The sequence below is a fragment of the Homalodisca vitripennis genome, chromosome 3 (assembly GCF_021130785.1).
Source record: "Homalodisca vitripennis isolate AUS2020 chromosome 3, UT_GWSS_2.1, whole genome shotgun sequence".
Classification (NCBI taxonomy): Eukaryota; Metazoa; Arthropoda; class Insecta; order Hemiptera; family Cicadellidae; genus Homalodisca; species Homalodisca vitripennis.
In genome coordinates, this window is record NC_060209.1 from 41,120,051 (window position 1) to 41,135,002 (window position 14,952).

At 31.6% G+C, this 14,952-nt stretch overlaps 1 protein-coding gene across 1 annotated transcript; it reads left to right on the forward strand.

Moving 5' to 3' along the window:
* The first annotated feature begins 475 nt into the window (after nucleotides 1-475).
* Nucleotides 476-12,805, forward strand: LOC124356840 (ATP-binding cassette subfamily G member 4-like). The gene is made up of 4 exons (XM_046808088.1): nucleotides 476-603; nucleotides 1,278-1,433; nucleotides 2,531-2,716; nucleotides 9,327-12,805. The coding sequence occupies exons 1-4, from the start codon at nucleotides 514-516 to the stop codon at nucleotides 9,483-9,485; spliced, it is 591 nt and encodes a 196-aa protein (XP_046664044.1). The 5' UTR covers nucleotides 476-513; the 3' UTR covers nucleotides 9,486-12,805.
* Nucleotides 12,806-14,952: the final 2,147 nt, after the last annotated feature.

A 14,952-nucleotide genomic window follows, 5' to 3' on the forward strand; every position in this document is an offset into this window, starting at 1 on the left:
AATTTAAAATTTGTCAAAATTGTTCATTTTTTAGTAGGTAATCCCCTTAAACTTAACCTATACTTTATGTAAATAAAACAAAGTGTAAGTACCTAAAGAATTAAGTTGTAATTGTTGTTGTAAAAGACAACACTGTATAATTTGTCCTAAATGCATAGAACCATACATGTCTCCAATACATACACTTTGATCACATATATTTACTGTAACAGCAACATATTTATCGGTCCTTGAAGCTTAGATGTTTTACTACGTAAAGCTGAAATTATATGGTATTTCAAACATTTATAAACACAATTTTTAAACTACTTAATGATTGGTCACAACTGTGCCATTATAAAATTTAAATAAAAGACTTGACCTTATCGCTTTTTACATAATTGAATCACCAATATAGTTTTTTAGTTTTAAACATGCTTTTTCCTACCAAAATAAAAAACATATATTGTAATGTATGATTGTGAATGTTCTATTTTATAGTTTTATTTTGTATATTTTTCAGTCCCTCTGGAAATGCCAGTGTTGGTGAAGGAAAATTTTAATCGCTGGTACTCGCTACGATCGTATTATCTGGCTATTACTGTGTCGGACATACCTTTCCAGGTCAGATAACCTTTTCATCTATTCACACTAAAACATTTTCTACTTTTATCAGTCAGATCTAAAGTAATATGCTACTCATCTAGTTGATATATTTTCATAATACGGGTAGAAAGGCATGCCAATTTTATTGTCATTGAAGTCTTACGTTTAAGATATTTAATTATTCAATATCCATATTAGCTGTGTCCTCTTTATAGTAATTTGTTTGTTAAACTTTCAATGAGACTTTAATTAAACTGTTCTATGAAACAATGTTAAATATTAAAAGATTATTGTTTTAAAATTTATTCAATAATCTTTAACCTTCAATGTCTTTTGCCAATATTAGAAGGCGACTGACACCAAATGTGGTCTTTATCTATGAAATCTTCTTTTATTTCTAACGATTATCATTTAACCACACAAATATTGCTAGGTAAAATGTTATAATTTTATGTGTGTTTTTAATAAAACTAAACAAAATTTAATATATGATTAGTAATTTTTTATTTATATTTTGTCATACTGATAAAAGCAATACTTTTTTTAGATCAAGTTGGGATGCAAATTAATCGTCCACTAAGAGTTTAAATAGTCAAACATTTTCTTAACTGTACTGAAGTTTTCCCTTACAAATATATTCTTCAAGCTGTTAGATTAATTTAATTGTTCATCTAATGTATGATTATGTGCAGGCTGTGTTCTGTGTGGTGTACGTCAGTATCGTGTACTACATGACTTCCCAGCCTCCTGAGGCACACAGATATTGGATGTTCCTGGGTGCTTGCCTGCTCATCTCCTTCGTTGCTCAAAGTGTTGGACTGGTCGTCGGAGCTGCCATGAATGTTCAGGTCAGTCCTCTGCTCGTACTCTCCTTATGCTTCCAATAGTGTCATAATAGGAACTGTAAAAAACTCTGATGTTTGATTTAACTTTGATGGTCTAACATTAAAATTTTCCTTGTATCAAAATATTTATTGAGATAAAAGAAATACTATAATTAAAAACAAGATAAAAATGAATAATGTATTACTTTTTTACTCTTAAATTTTATTTATTGTTCAATTACAACATGTATTATATGGTACATTCTATATATATCCTTCAAACATTCCACTGAATGTTTTCAGGTTTTCTCCTACTTCATAGAACAAATATTTATATGAACATGATAAATATGATTTATATGAGCATGAATATTCCATGGTGACTTGATCTCCCCTGGGCCAAGCGCAATGATGTGATGCCGGTGTATTAGTATAGATAGACTAACACTAAATTGTGTTTTATTAATTTATTTTAAAGTTAACAAAACCAGTTCTCATAATTAATCGTTTTTTTCTTTCTTTTATTTTCATTTATAATTTTTATGTTAAAAGTTCTAGTACATTGTTTTTAATGCTAATAAAGATGTTGAGTTCTTCATTTTAAATTATCGTGGCGGGGGATCAACTGAAGCCTGCGCATAGGCTTATGCCCATGTAGGCTTTATTCCTTATTAATTATATAATTTATATCTTAGCTAGATAACTAGTAAAACTATTGTTTTCATAATAATTCTATTAGCTGCATTACTGTTGTAATTTTTAAGTGTATTTCATGTAAAGTTGCTGGAATAAACAAACATTCATTCATTCTTCGCCAGTTTTTTCTTTATTTTTTTTTATCAAGATCCTTCAGAAATAGGATATGTTCCAAGTATTTACATATTCTTTTTCAGGAACAAATTGTCAACTTTTGTACAGTCTGAAAGTTTCCTAAAAGTCAAATCTTACACTTTGCTAATATATAAATATACATTATTTTTCATTGTACAAAATTCCTTCTGTTTTACCTTATCTTTAAAACCCATTACATATAACATCTAAAAATCAAATCTCTTTTACTCTTCTTAATTGTCAGTCAAGAGAACTGTCATCATGTAACCGTTACATTTAACAATTTCTAGAATGGAGTGTTCCTGGCACCTGTGATGTCAGTGCCATTCCTGCTGTTCTCTGGGTTCTTCGTCAGCTTTGATGCAATTCCAGTGTATTTGAGGTGGATCACCTACCTCAGTTACATCAGATATGGCTTCGAGGGCACAGCTCTCGCCACATACAGCTTCGGCAGGGAGAAACTCCTTTGCTTCCAGGTATAGCATACCTTAGATATTTCAAATGAATAATTAATGTATCATAGTAAGTAGTGAATGGTCAAAGACGAATCTCGAATCCACCATCTTTGATGAAGATCAAAGGGATTGACATTGAAACTGAGGAGATTCACCACGTTATTAATTATCAGCTGATTGACAGTACACAAATTATTGATTGATAAAATGTATTTTTCTGGTCTTTTGTAAATAAAATTTTGCTTACAGGTAGTGTTTTCTGTATTTACAATTGCCCAGCGTCGTGAGTCTTTTGCATGTATTCGTGAACAAAAGCTGATTGGCATTACGCAAATTACCGACCCTAAAAAGTGTTTTTATCATAATTTGTTTTTTTTTTTACCCTTTTAATGCCGACGTTCGCCGTGAGCGCTCGTCACTGTTTATTCGAGAAATGCCGACGTGCGCCACGAGCGCAACGTCACTAGGTTTTACGAAAAAATGCTCACGTGCGCTGGGGGGCGCTCGTCCGGTTTTTGTTATATTGTAGTTTTAATTACTGACCAAATGCCACTAAACTTTGCATACTGTATCTAGACAGTACTACATTGATACAAAAAAATCTTTTTTACTCTATGCTCAACATGTGATGACGTATATCAGCCGTTTTCAACCTCGTTTAGTCCAATCATTCAGTGAGCGTCTTTGGTTGCTGTGGTAATACGTTGTTGCTAGGTTATGTTTTAATGGGAATTGTCTTTTGTTTATTTCAGTTTGCTTATATTATTATTAGTTTTGTGATTATTGTCAATAGATTTGACCATGAGTAAAAGAGCAAGATCGCCTGTAAGCGAAAAATACAATTGTAAATAGTCTTGTACAAAGTGGTCTCGCTGTTGCTAGTGAAGACGATCTTAGTGATCATTTTGTAGACAATATATCAGAAACTGATAGTGAATTAGGTTTAGGATTTGATGACGATACGGACAATGATCCTGACTATGAGGCTTCAGGTATGTCATCTGATGAAAGTGATGCAATGCCAGCAAGATCAGGGTAGGACTGTTCCGTCTAGTAGTAGGTCTAATGTAGATGCAATAATTGGTGAAGTAGCAACAAACCCACCCTTTCTCCACGTCGTATCTGACAATGATTCTGATAACGATGGAAATATTGATATTATTCCTGATTGGACTGTAGTAAATGAAAATAATTGATAATGCTTCTCAGACTTTTGTTTTCAGTGAAGTAAAACTGGTCCAAAACATTGTCCTCCTCACGATGCCCCTCCAAATATCATATTTCAATTTATTTTTTACTGTAGGCCTTCTTACTCAGTTCGTAAATATGACAAATAAATATGCCAGAGAGTATTATAAGATCACACACTCATAACATGTCACCTGAATCTAGGGCCCGTGATTGAAAGAACGTAACTATACAAGAAATGAAAAAACATTTATTGCTACTCTCTTGAATATGGGTATTATAAAAAAAACCCACAATCGAATCATACTGGTCCACAACTCGTCATATGAACACAAATTGGTTTGGTAAAATGTTTTGCCGGAATCGATTCCAATGCTTGTTACTATTTTTTCATGTAGGGATAATGATTTACTTTCTAAACCTGGACAACCTGGCTATGACCCATGTGGCAAGTTCAATTTTGTTGTAGAACATGCTAACCCGGGTATTCAGAACATATTATACTCCACACCGTGAGGTGTCAATAGATGAGAGTCTTGTGGGCACAAAATGCTACTCCCAAAATCCTTCAATACCTCCCTAACAAACACCACCATCGTTGGGGAATCAAACTATGGATGCTCTGTGACTCGGTCAGCAATTACTGTCTGGCTTTTGTATGCTATAGAGGTAGTAGACTGTAGAGACACTGAGAGTAACTTAGGAACTTCCCTACAATGTTGTGAAAAAATCTTTTGGATATTGGTCAATATTATCAAAAAAGGTTTACCATCTATTCGTTGATAATTTCTTTATGAGCATTCCACTGGCAAAATATCTGTCTGAGAACCTAACTTACATCACTGGGACAATTAGAAGAAACCGCAAAGGTATACCACAAGAGCTAAAAAATAAATTTGCAGTTGGACAAAGGACTTATATGCGTAATGATAAACTTACTAATGCTAGGATTACCGTGAGAAAAAAACCCAAAAAAAACCCTGTCTTATTACTGTCGACTAAACATAAAGCTGAAAGTGTAGAATGTAGAAGTAAAAGGAATCCTGACAAACTAAACAAGAAAACCAACAATAATACATGATTATAATAAATTTATGGGAGGTATTGACAGTTCGGACCCAAATGCTATATTGCTACTTAGATGAACGACCGGAACTGTCAAATACTAGAAAAAAGTGGTATTCAACATATTTGGGCCCGAATGATTCTGAACGCATATATATTATACACCGTGTCCCCAAAAAAAACTGAACAACTTTAAAGCCTAATAAAATCCGCAAAGTTAAATTTAGATTATTATAAGCATGACCACATGAAGGTAGAGTTTATAAAGTTTTTTTTAATGTTAGTTGTAAAGATCAGCTGTTTCATTGTTGTTTGCTCAAACTGCTTAACCCCAAAACATAAACCTACAATAAAGCAGTCACTATGAATGCACAGGAGAAAGCGCAGTGTGTTGAGTGGTACATTGAAACCAAATCAGATATTGTAGTGCAAAGAAGGTTTAGAACACGCTATGGTCGCCATCCACCATCAAGGAACAGCATTCGAGCCTGGTAATGATAAGTTCATGTTAACTGGCAGCATAAAACATTCAAAAAACAATGGTAGGCCTAAACTGCCAAATGAAGCTATTGAGAAACGTGCAACAAACATTTCTACGGAGTCCTCAAAAATCTATTCGCACTGCAGCACGTGAGTTAAATTTATCAAAATCCAGTGTTCAAAGAATTTTAAAGAAAAATTTGAAAATGAAAACCTTATAAGCTGCAAATTTTGCAGCAAATTACTCCAGATGACAAACTTAAACGTAAACACTTTGCAGTTACTGTGCTTGATCGTTTAACTGCTGATGAGAACTTTCTAAAGAAGGTAGTGTTTTCTGATGAGGCCACGTTCCATGTATGTGGAAAAGTGAATAAACATAACGTGCGTATTTGGGGTACAGAAAGACCATATCAAGTTCGGGAACATGTTCGAGACAGTCCCAAGTTAAATGTGTGGTGTGCTATTTCCTATGACAGACTTATTGGCCCGTTTTTCTTCAATGAAAAAACAATTAATGGTAACATTTATCTAGACATGCTAGAAAACTACGCTTACCCACAGCTAGAAGACCTACAGCCCAACGTTTTTTTTTTTCAACAAGATGGTGCCCCTCCGCACTGGAACTTATTTGTAAGAGAATCACTTGATGACACTTTCCCTCGTCGGTGGATTGGGCGCGGTGGTTCCATAGCCTGGCCCCCACGGTCCCCAGACATAACACCATGTGATTTTTTTGTCTGGGGATTTGTAAAAGACCAGGTTTTCAAGTCTAAAGTGTTAAACATTCAAGAATTGAGACTAAGGATTATCACGGCCTTTTCCAAAATTAATGAGGAAATGCGTCATCGAGTGTGGGCAGAGTTAGATAGCCGAATCGACTATCTTTTTGCCAACAATGGAAACCATGTTGAGGTTCACAAATAAAGGTTGTACCCAAAAATAACTTAAGATTATGCGTGTTACTTTAAATCAAAAAATTCTTTTATATGTGTGTTATTAAAATAATTACAATCTAATAAAGTTGTTCAGTTTTTTTTGGACACGGTTTTGTACAAGGAAAACACAGCTAGCAAACAAACTAAGTAGACTGCAGTTTACTTCATCTATTATAGAAACCCTAACCGATAAATGGTTTCAACACAAACAAATCCTTCAAGTGAGCGCGGAAGATGTACCCCAAAATCTTGGAATTTGGGATGGAATATTTTACCTGGTTGAATGTTGAAGAACTGCAGTGTATGCAGCATACTTAGTACAAGTACTGGGGGGACAAGAAAACGTACAAGAACAATCTGTATAAAGTGCAAGAAGGGGATTCATACTTTGTGCTTCGGCAAAACACAAGTGTTAAAAAAATTTTAAATTATGTAACCTATATTCTAAATAATTAGTTTTAATTTTATGTAACCTACTTTCTTTATTATTTCAACAAACAATTTATACATTGGGCTAAACAACACGTGTAAATAAAGTAATTTTGAATGAAACTGACCAAAATATGTCTTATTGAATTTTGCTGTAATATGTGGACTTTACAAGGTTTTCGATAAAATGCTGTAACTTCTCTATTTTTCAAGGTAAGTTCTTCAAATTTGGTGTGTGTGTGTTAACAATTAAATATAGTACAATTGCCACTAACTACTTTTTAGTTAAGGCTAATAATAAAGGTACTTTTATATGTTCAAACTCATTTTTTTTAAGTTTTTGTTTTTTATTTTTTTGCTTTTTACAAATATAAATTATATAAATTTGTAAAAATTGTAATACTCATTTGTTTTTTAAACACTCCACATTATTACGTAAAAAACAACACCTCAATGGATAATTTCCTTCAATAAATAAAAAAGTTATACATTTAAAAAAAATAGTTGTCAAATTATGGAAAAAGGGCCTGGCATTCTTCGCATGTACTTTTTGAAAACAGACTGGCATTTTTAGCATGGGCACTAAAAAAATGTCTGGCATTAAAAGGGTTAACCTGTAAATGACAAGTTATCATTTTGTAAATAATATTTTGCTTGCAGTTAGTATTTTCTATATTTATTTTTGTGCATTGCTGCGAGTCTGCTGCGTCTATTTGCAGACGGCCGCTGATCGGTAGTACACAAATTACTGATAGCTAAAACGTGTTCTTGTATTTTGTTTGTGAAAATCGTAGACAGATAACCTAATTACCAAATTATCATGCTTTCTTAAATAATATTTCACTTACAGTTTCCATGCTCTATTTTTATGTTTATACAATGTCATGTGTCAACAGCGAATTTTAGTTCATTTCACAAGTTTAATTGTTGTATAAATATTTCCTATGTAAAAAATATTATGTTTATATTTTTATCATGATTAGGGGGGTAAAATGTTTGAAATTTCCAAACATTTTAAGTTTAAAATCCGTTTGATCAATTATTTAAACTTATGCCTATTTTTTTCAGATTAAAAGCATATATTCTGGAACCCTATATTATTATATTATCTATCAAATTACCACATTCATGTATCAAATTAAAATAGAAGGTAAGGGATATGACTTTGTTTTTAAAATATAGCTATTTCTCTGAATCTCTGCAAATCCGCTTACAACAGAGGTTTTGATAGTATTCTTGAGTTACTTTTTGTATTATCAGACAGTCTTTAAAGGTTAAAGAATGAGAGAAATTAGATCAGTGATAATTTTGTTTAAATCATACTTAGGTTTAAAAAAAGCAATTAGGATTATAAATTCGAGATCATAGCTCTCGTTATAATTCTAAACAGACGACACAAGCACACTGATGCCAGATATTGATAGGCATTTGGACAATCAGGTAAGAATGATAACAGGGGTATATCACAGGCATATATTCTCTCAATACTTATGAGAGGAAGTAATGGTAGTTGAAAAATACTCCCATCTCCCCATTCATTTTTGAACTTAAGTAATTTGAATTTAAGTTTAAAAGGACAGTGTTTTGAGTTTTTTAAGTCGGAAAGTAAAATAGTCTTTATAAATACAATTAAAACAACTCAAATTTCAATGCAATATTCCATTCTATTGATATTTGACTGAATAAATAGCTCCACAGTTTTCAATGGAACAAACAATTTTAGCTCAGTGTGGGGGAATTATAACTCGGAACCCGCAGCTTCCTCAGTGATAGCATGTACTTAATATATTGGAGCCTTATGATAATTTTGGAACAGAAGTATTTATATTTTTAGATACATATTATATCAGTTGTCATGCAAAATTTCAACTCAGTCCTAAACAGTAGCTTTTGTGTGACAGAATCACTAACATTCAAATTATCAAATCTGTAATATATTTACAATTATGTTAATTCTCTAAAAGGACATGTATGTATGAAATTCAATTAATCAATGCATATACACTGATTTCTGTGTTTTCAAGTTATACATTTCATAGTCTGTAGGAAAGTAAACTAATAAACTGAACAAATGTTAGCAAATTACGTAAATTCAATTAAATAAAATGTGTGTTTAGCCTGTATCTTGTTTACTAACATCCTGTTGTTTTTGATACCCTGGATTTTTTCCTTCAGTATCAACTTTTATTAAATTACCATTGGTACTGATCACAAACACTTATGTTTCTACTTCATATTTAACTGTTATCACTAAAATATTCATATTTTAAAGTATTCACACAGACCTAACTATCATTATATATATTTTTAGTGAAAACAGTTAAGTGTAAAGTTGCAACATCAGTGCTTGATATAATGTTTTTAAAATAGAGATCTTTAAAAGAAACATGTTAATATGATGCCTGTGCCTGCTATATCTATCAAAAGTGTTCTATGTAGTAAATCATAAATCTGAAATTGGCGATCACACTGGCTGTTCTCCTTAATTTCGTACCATTCATAACATAGCTACAACCATCTCCTTGTTCCAGGTGTATTGCCACTTCAAGGATCCGGAAACGACACTGGAGGAACTGGATATGCTGGACGCTAGTTTTACACTGGACATCGTTGCACTGGTGATCATTTTCTTCACCCTGAGGATCACAGCATTCCTATTTTTACGTTGGAAACTAATGTCAGCTCGCTAGGTGTTACGTCAATACAACTCTGTCAGCTAAATACAGAATCATAGCAAGTTTAAGGTGCTTGTAATATATTAAAGTACTGTACATAAAAAATGAATTTTTTTAAATACTGTGCAATACAGGAAAAGTGTAATTGCTGTAAACAGTTATTATCCTTAAGTAATAAACATGGCAACTTTAAGACTTTGCCTTGTCTATCAAAAGTGTTTGATCACTTAAAGTATATTTTTAAATCGAATAGTTTACAGCAAAAATACAAGGCATAGATAGTATCATAAAGTATATTTTGTAAAACAGACTTTACTTTAGTAAATACAGTTTTTTTATCCTAATATATAGGTGAGTTAATTTTTAAAAAGTATTTTGTCCTGACATGTATTTCCGAATTATGTTAATTTAAGATTAGTATTAAATTACTAATAAACTCATTAACCCTTCAACGTGGTTACATGCGGATGCTATTATAACGTCCTGCTATATTTTTGTGTGCACCAAATTCCTTTGCAACCTATTGGTGGCAGTCGGAACTATTTTAAGCATTTTTTTCTCACTAGATAGATCACAAATCGTTCTATCTCTTTGTCATTACTAAAGCGTTTTGTTTATTTTATTCAGTTGGGTTTTTTATGAATTAGATGAGTTGAATTTTATCACCTGATCATCTCAACAATAGAACATGATGTTCACTGCTATTTAGGTTTACAATGTATTGATTGCACAGTGTTAAAATATCACTGTTTTACAGTTAATACGGATTATAGTAAGAGTTAAAATATTTTTCTCATGTACTATAACTGTATAAAAGCATGCCACAAGTGCCATGGTTTGGTGGGCTCTGTAGGTGCAGTATTAATTATGAAAATTTGTTTTGCGTTATGTAACATAAACTGTTATAAAAGAACAGTAACTTATTAAGTGTTACTGTAATTTCATACGGTTGTTTCTTTTGCCATATTTTAAGAAGTAAACTCCAAAAATTGGCAACAACGGCTAGTTAGCTGACTTATGGTCTTATGGTGTCAGTAACCGTACACTGAGTAACTCTTGCCACTGGCAGTAGACAGGTCTGGGAAAAGTCCTACGTTGAAGGGTTAATTATTTTTCTATAGATCTGATATGAGTTATTTTCTAAGATTTTTATTTGTACCAATTGAAAACTGAATGTTACTACATATATAGCAAAGTTGTTATCAAATAAAACAAAAATATTACAATTTTTTTGTTTTGCCCCAGATAGTCTTAGGCCCCTATTACAGTGGTGAAGCTCATTATAACTTCATTACAACTCGTGGGGTATGAGTTCAAATGATGATGAATGGGTATGAGAACCTTACATTGAATGAAATGGATCTCATGTTAAAATCAATCATTAGATGGATTGAAACAATTTCAATTACATTTCCCGTCACGGAACTTTGAGTTAAATAGTCTATTATATTATTGAAACTGTAATTGTTGTGAACATAACCTCACTTCTTCATATTGTGAAAAGCACTACATGAAAGAAATTAAAAATATACACTAATTTTTGCATAACTCGTCAAATAAAGTGTAGTAGAACACATTCTTATCCTTTTGGACATCAATGGATGAATATCTACAGAACCTTAATATTTTATTTTACATTATCAAAGCTAAAAGAAATGACTCTGAAGAATTAAAAGACTTTGTAAAAGACTATCTTTTAATAAAAAAGTTATGTGTCCACTCTCCAGCTTCATTAAACAAGGAAATACTTTCACAGTGCTTGTGATTAAGTTCTGACAGTGTGAAAATATTACCATTCAATACTTATTATGAAGTAACTAGGCTTTGAAGTAACGTAACCATAATTTTGATTCTAAAAGGACTAGTATGAATGTAAATTATTAATAGATTGTACAAAATTGAACTCAATATATTTTTAATTTTAAAAGTGACGAACTAGCTTGTCAAAAAAATGAAAGAACAATATAAATTAAAATATATGGACAGTAACTTAAAGTAATGCAATATCAGTTGTATAAGTAATAACACTTAAAACAATTTCAATGTATTGAGTGATAGGTTACAAACCGCAAGTGCCTACCGCAATTACAGTCTGCAAGTCGTTAATAAGACATTTGATTGATGTATAAGTCTGATTGTAGGGACAGTATATTTTTTAACATTTACTTTGACAAGTTATAATTCTGCATTGTTTTACTTATTGTGTGTTGTTTTAAAATATATTTGAATTATTTTATATTTCAACTATCCATATACATTAAGCATTTATCAATTACAAATTATATTTGTAGAAGAAATTATATTTTTAGTAAGCTATTTTTATATTTTAGAAATATTTGTGTTTCCCAATAGTAGTAATATGTACTATTTGTAATTTTATACCAATACAAGCGACTTAAAGTTTAAAATACTTTTATATGTAATTTACATAAACTTTAAAATATTCAAATTTTTTTAAAAGTATTATCTATGGATATAAATGTAATTTTTTGGGTATAAGTTTTTTTTAGATAAACATTAAAAAATAAACTTGTTTCACACTCAAAACACTTCTGTTATCACCCTGACTATATGTTATGCTCAAACCGTTGTAAATACTTTTTATTCATCCTAAACCTAAGTATATATTATTTGTAATGTTTACTAATGGGTGTGTGGATAGATTCATGTATGTATTAGTAGTTAGATTTTGTATTTATCTGTTCCTAAGTACTCTGTTACTGTTTGTAATCAAAATAGATATATTGTGAGTCCATCAATCAAAAACAAATATTTGAAGCATTCTCCCTGTTTTAATGGGTTGAGACAGGGGAGGAATTCTTACTTTATTTTATTATTTTTAATAATGGTTTACTTGATTCATATCAAATTGGATTGGATTTGAAAGTATGTTGGGAAAACCAGCTACAGAATTCTTTGATCTGTCTGCATTGGACATAAAATAAAGTATCGGAATTCAAAGTCGTATATGGCATACAATGGATTAAAGTTAAATTTTCAATAAATAGATTATACTAACTTCCTCCCCTTATTAGTAACACAAATATAGAATTTTATATAGTAAAAAAGTATTTTTTGAAAATTGTATCAACTTTTTTACATCGTTTGTTTTATTACATTTGGTTATTTTATTTTGTTATTTCACTCTTTTTCATTTCTAGCTCTCTATAAATCATTCCTGACATCACATTATTATCATCTAAGTTTATGGGTTCCATAGATGTTTGGTTTAGTACATATAAGAATATATTAGTTTCGTATTTTAATATATTTATAACCAGTTGTGTATTCTGTGCTGTGTTAAAAATAGTTAAGTTTATAAAATTTTAAATCACTGTTTGTGTTTTATTGATTATCTCAGTGTTAAGAATATCCTTCCTCCTTAAAAATAGCATATAAAGTCAGATCATTTGATAGTAAAATATTCAAACCACAGTGTATCAGAAATATCAGTTTATAATTGTTTTATTTCGTTCATCATAATAATATTAACATTAAATTACTAAAAATAAAACAAGTGATGTATACAATTTTATTGTTGTTATCAATGAGGTTATTTTAATAAGATATTTAAAATAATATATAAATAGGTATATAACTTGTAATAATAAACATAACTGGCTGCCATTCTGGTTAGATATTTCCATTTTTCTCATGTTGCTGTGGTATCTGTGTGACCTAAATATAGCTTCACCTGTCCTTACATTTATGTTTTTATAAATTGTTTTGGCTGCTAGTGATCGTAATTGTTATAACAATATTTTATCCTAGTGATGTTTGAGAATGGTGCAAACTACTAGTTGTCTTTCTTTTGTAGAAGTTAACCAGTATTGAATCATAATATTTTCATTTGATACCTAGGTATGCAGTCTTATCAGTATGAACACCATATGGATAGTAGTGAGTTGGTTTACCCTGCTAACTATCCAATTATCAATTACTGTTAGTCCTAACAACCCATTTTTTGGCTGGTTAGCAAGTTTTATTGAAACTGTTATAAAACACAAATGTTTTATTCAAACATACACATTATAAATTTTGCATAATTTTGATATAAAATCAAAAAAATATTTCCATTTAAGCATGGAAAGTTGTAAAAAATAAAAAGATTTTTATTTTTTGCCAGACAGATTTTGTGTAAAATTACAAATGTTAAGTTCATTAAATGGTTATTAAAATTTGTTAAAAAATTCTAAATAGCCCAAAGGTGCGAATTTTATCAATCAATAAGAAAATATAAAATATAATGTAAAAAGAACTGTTACATATTATTATATAACAATAAATTATAAAAATAAAGCAAGTTTAATAAAATCTAAATGCTTTTCTGTCTGTAAAAGGCAGTTATATATCTAATATATATACAACCGCATGTGTAACTGACTGACTGACTGACTCACTCACTCACGTATACTAATTCTAACCTACTTCCAGATGAGTTAGAGACTTGAAATTTGGTACACAGATAGCTTTCCACGTGTAACCACCAGGAAAATCCCGAAAGTGTGAGAATTTTTCATTTTCAACCCCTCAAAAAAATTCCCAAAAAAAATCGCGCATTCTTCACCCCTGCAGGCATTTTTTGTAAGCCCGATAGCGGGCGAACCGTTGGAGCTAGCTCGGATCTGACGGAAAATTCATGGTCAGGAATGAAGTGAACTACAAAAAAGGTCTAATGACTTTTTGCTCTATCTTCCATGGTTAAAGCGACAAAACGCTCGAACATTTGAAATTCCAGAGATTTTTTCGATAAAAAATAATGTTTCAATAGCGGCCGATAGCGGCCGAATGGTCGTTGGTCAAATCTGATTGACCATCTGATGACCCATCAAATTAGCAAATTGCGCGATCTACAGAAAAGGTCCAGTAATCTTTTGCCCTATCTCGATTGGTTTGCCCGAAAAACGTGATTATGTTACAATTTTGTTGTAACTTTTACGCGAAACTTGTTTTTGGGGTCGATAGCGGCGAAACCATTGGTCGAGGTCAAAATAAGACTAACGTTTTATTTAGGAAATAAGATGACCTACAAAAAAGGTCCAGTGACTTTTTATTATATTTCCCTTAGTTTGACCGCAAAACGCGATTAAGTGAAAATATTGGACATTTTCGCCTAAAAATTTACATTCCGGGCTTGATAGCGGCTAAACGGTTGGTCGTAACTCAAAACAAATTTTAAACGGGAAATTTAGGAAAATCTACAGAAAAGGTTCAGTGACTTGACGTTGGGAGTTGGCTGAGTTAGCTAGCTAAGCGTCAATAGTAGATAGGGACAGAGGAATATTTATTATGTTCACAGACACAATACCCTCTAAAAAGGCCCAAGTGTGTCATTAACCCCCGGTAATATTAACCCCCCCCCGGGGATTTCCTGGTATGACCTGATAACCTCCTGTACATTCAACCCCCTGATGTGTTAACCCCCCTGGTAACATTAAACCCCCCCAGGGAATTTCCTGCCATGACCTCATGTCCGAATTTT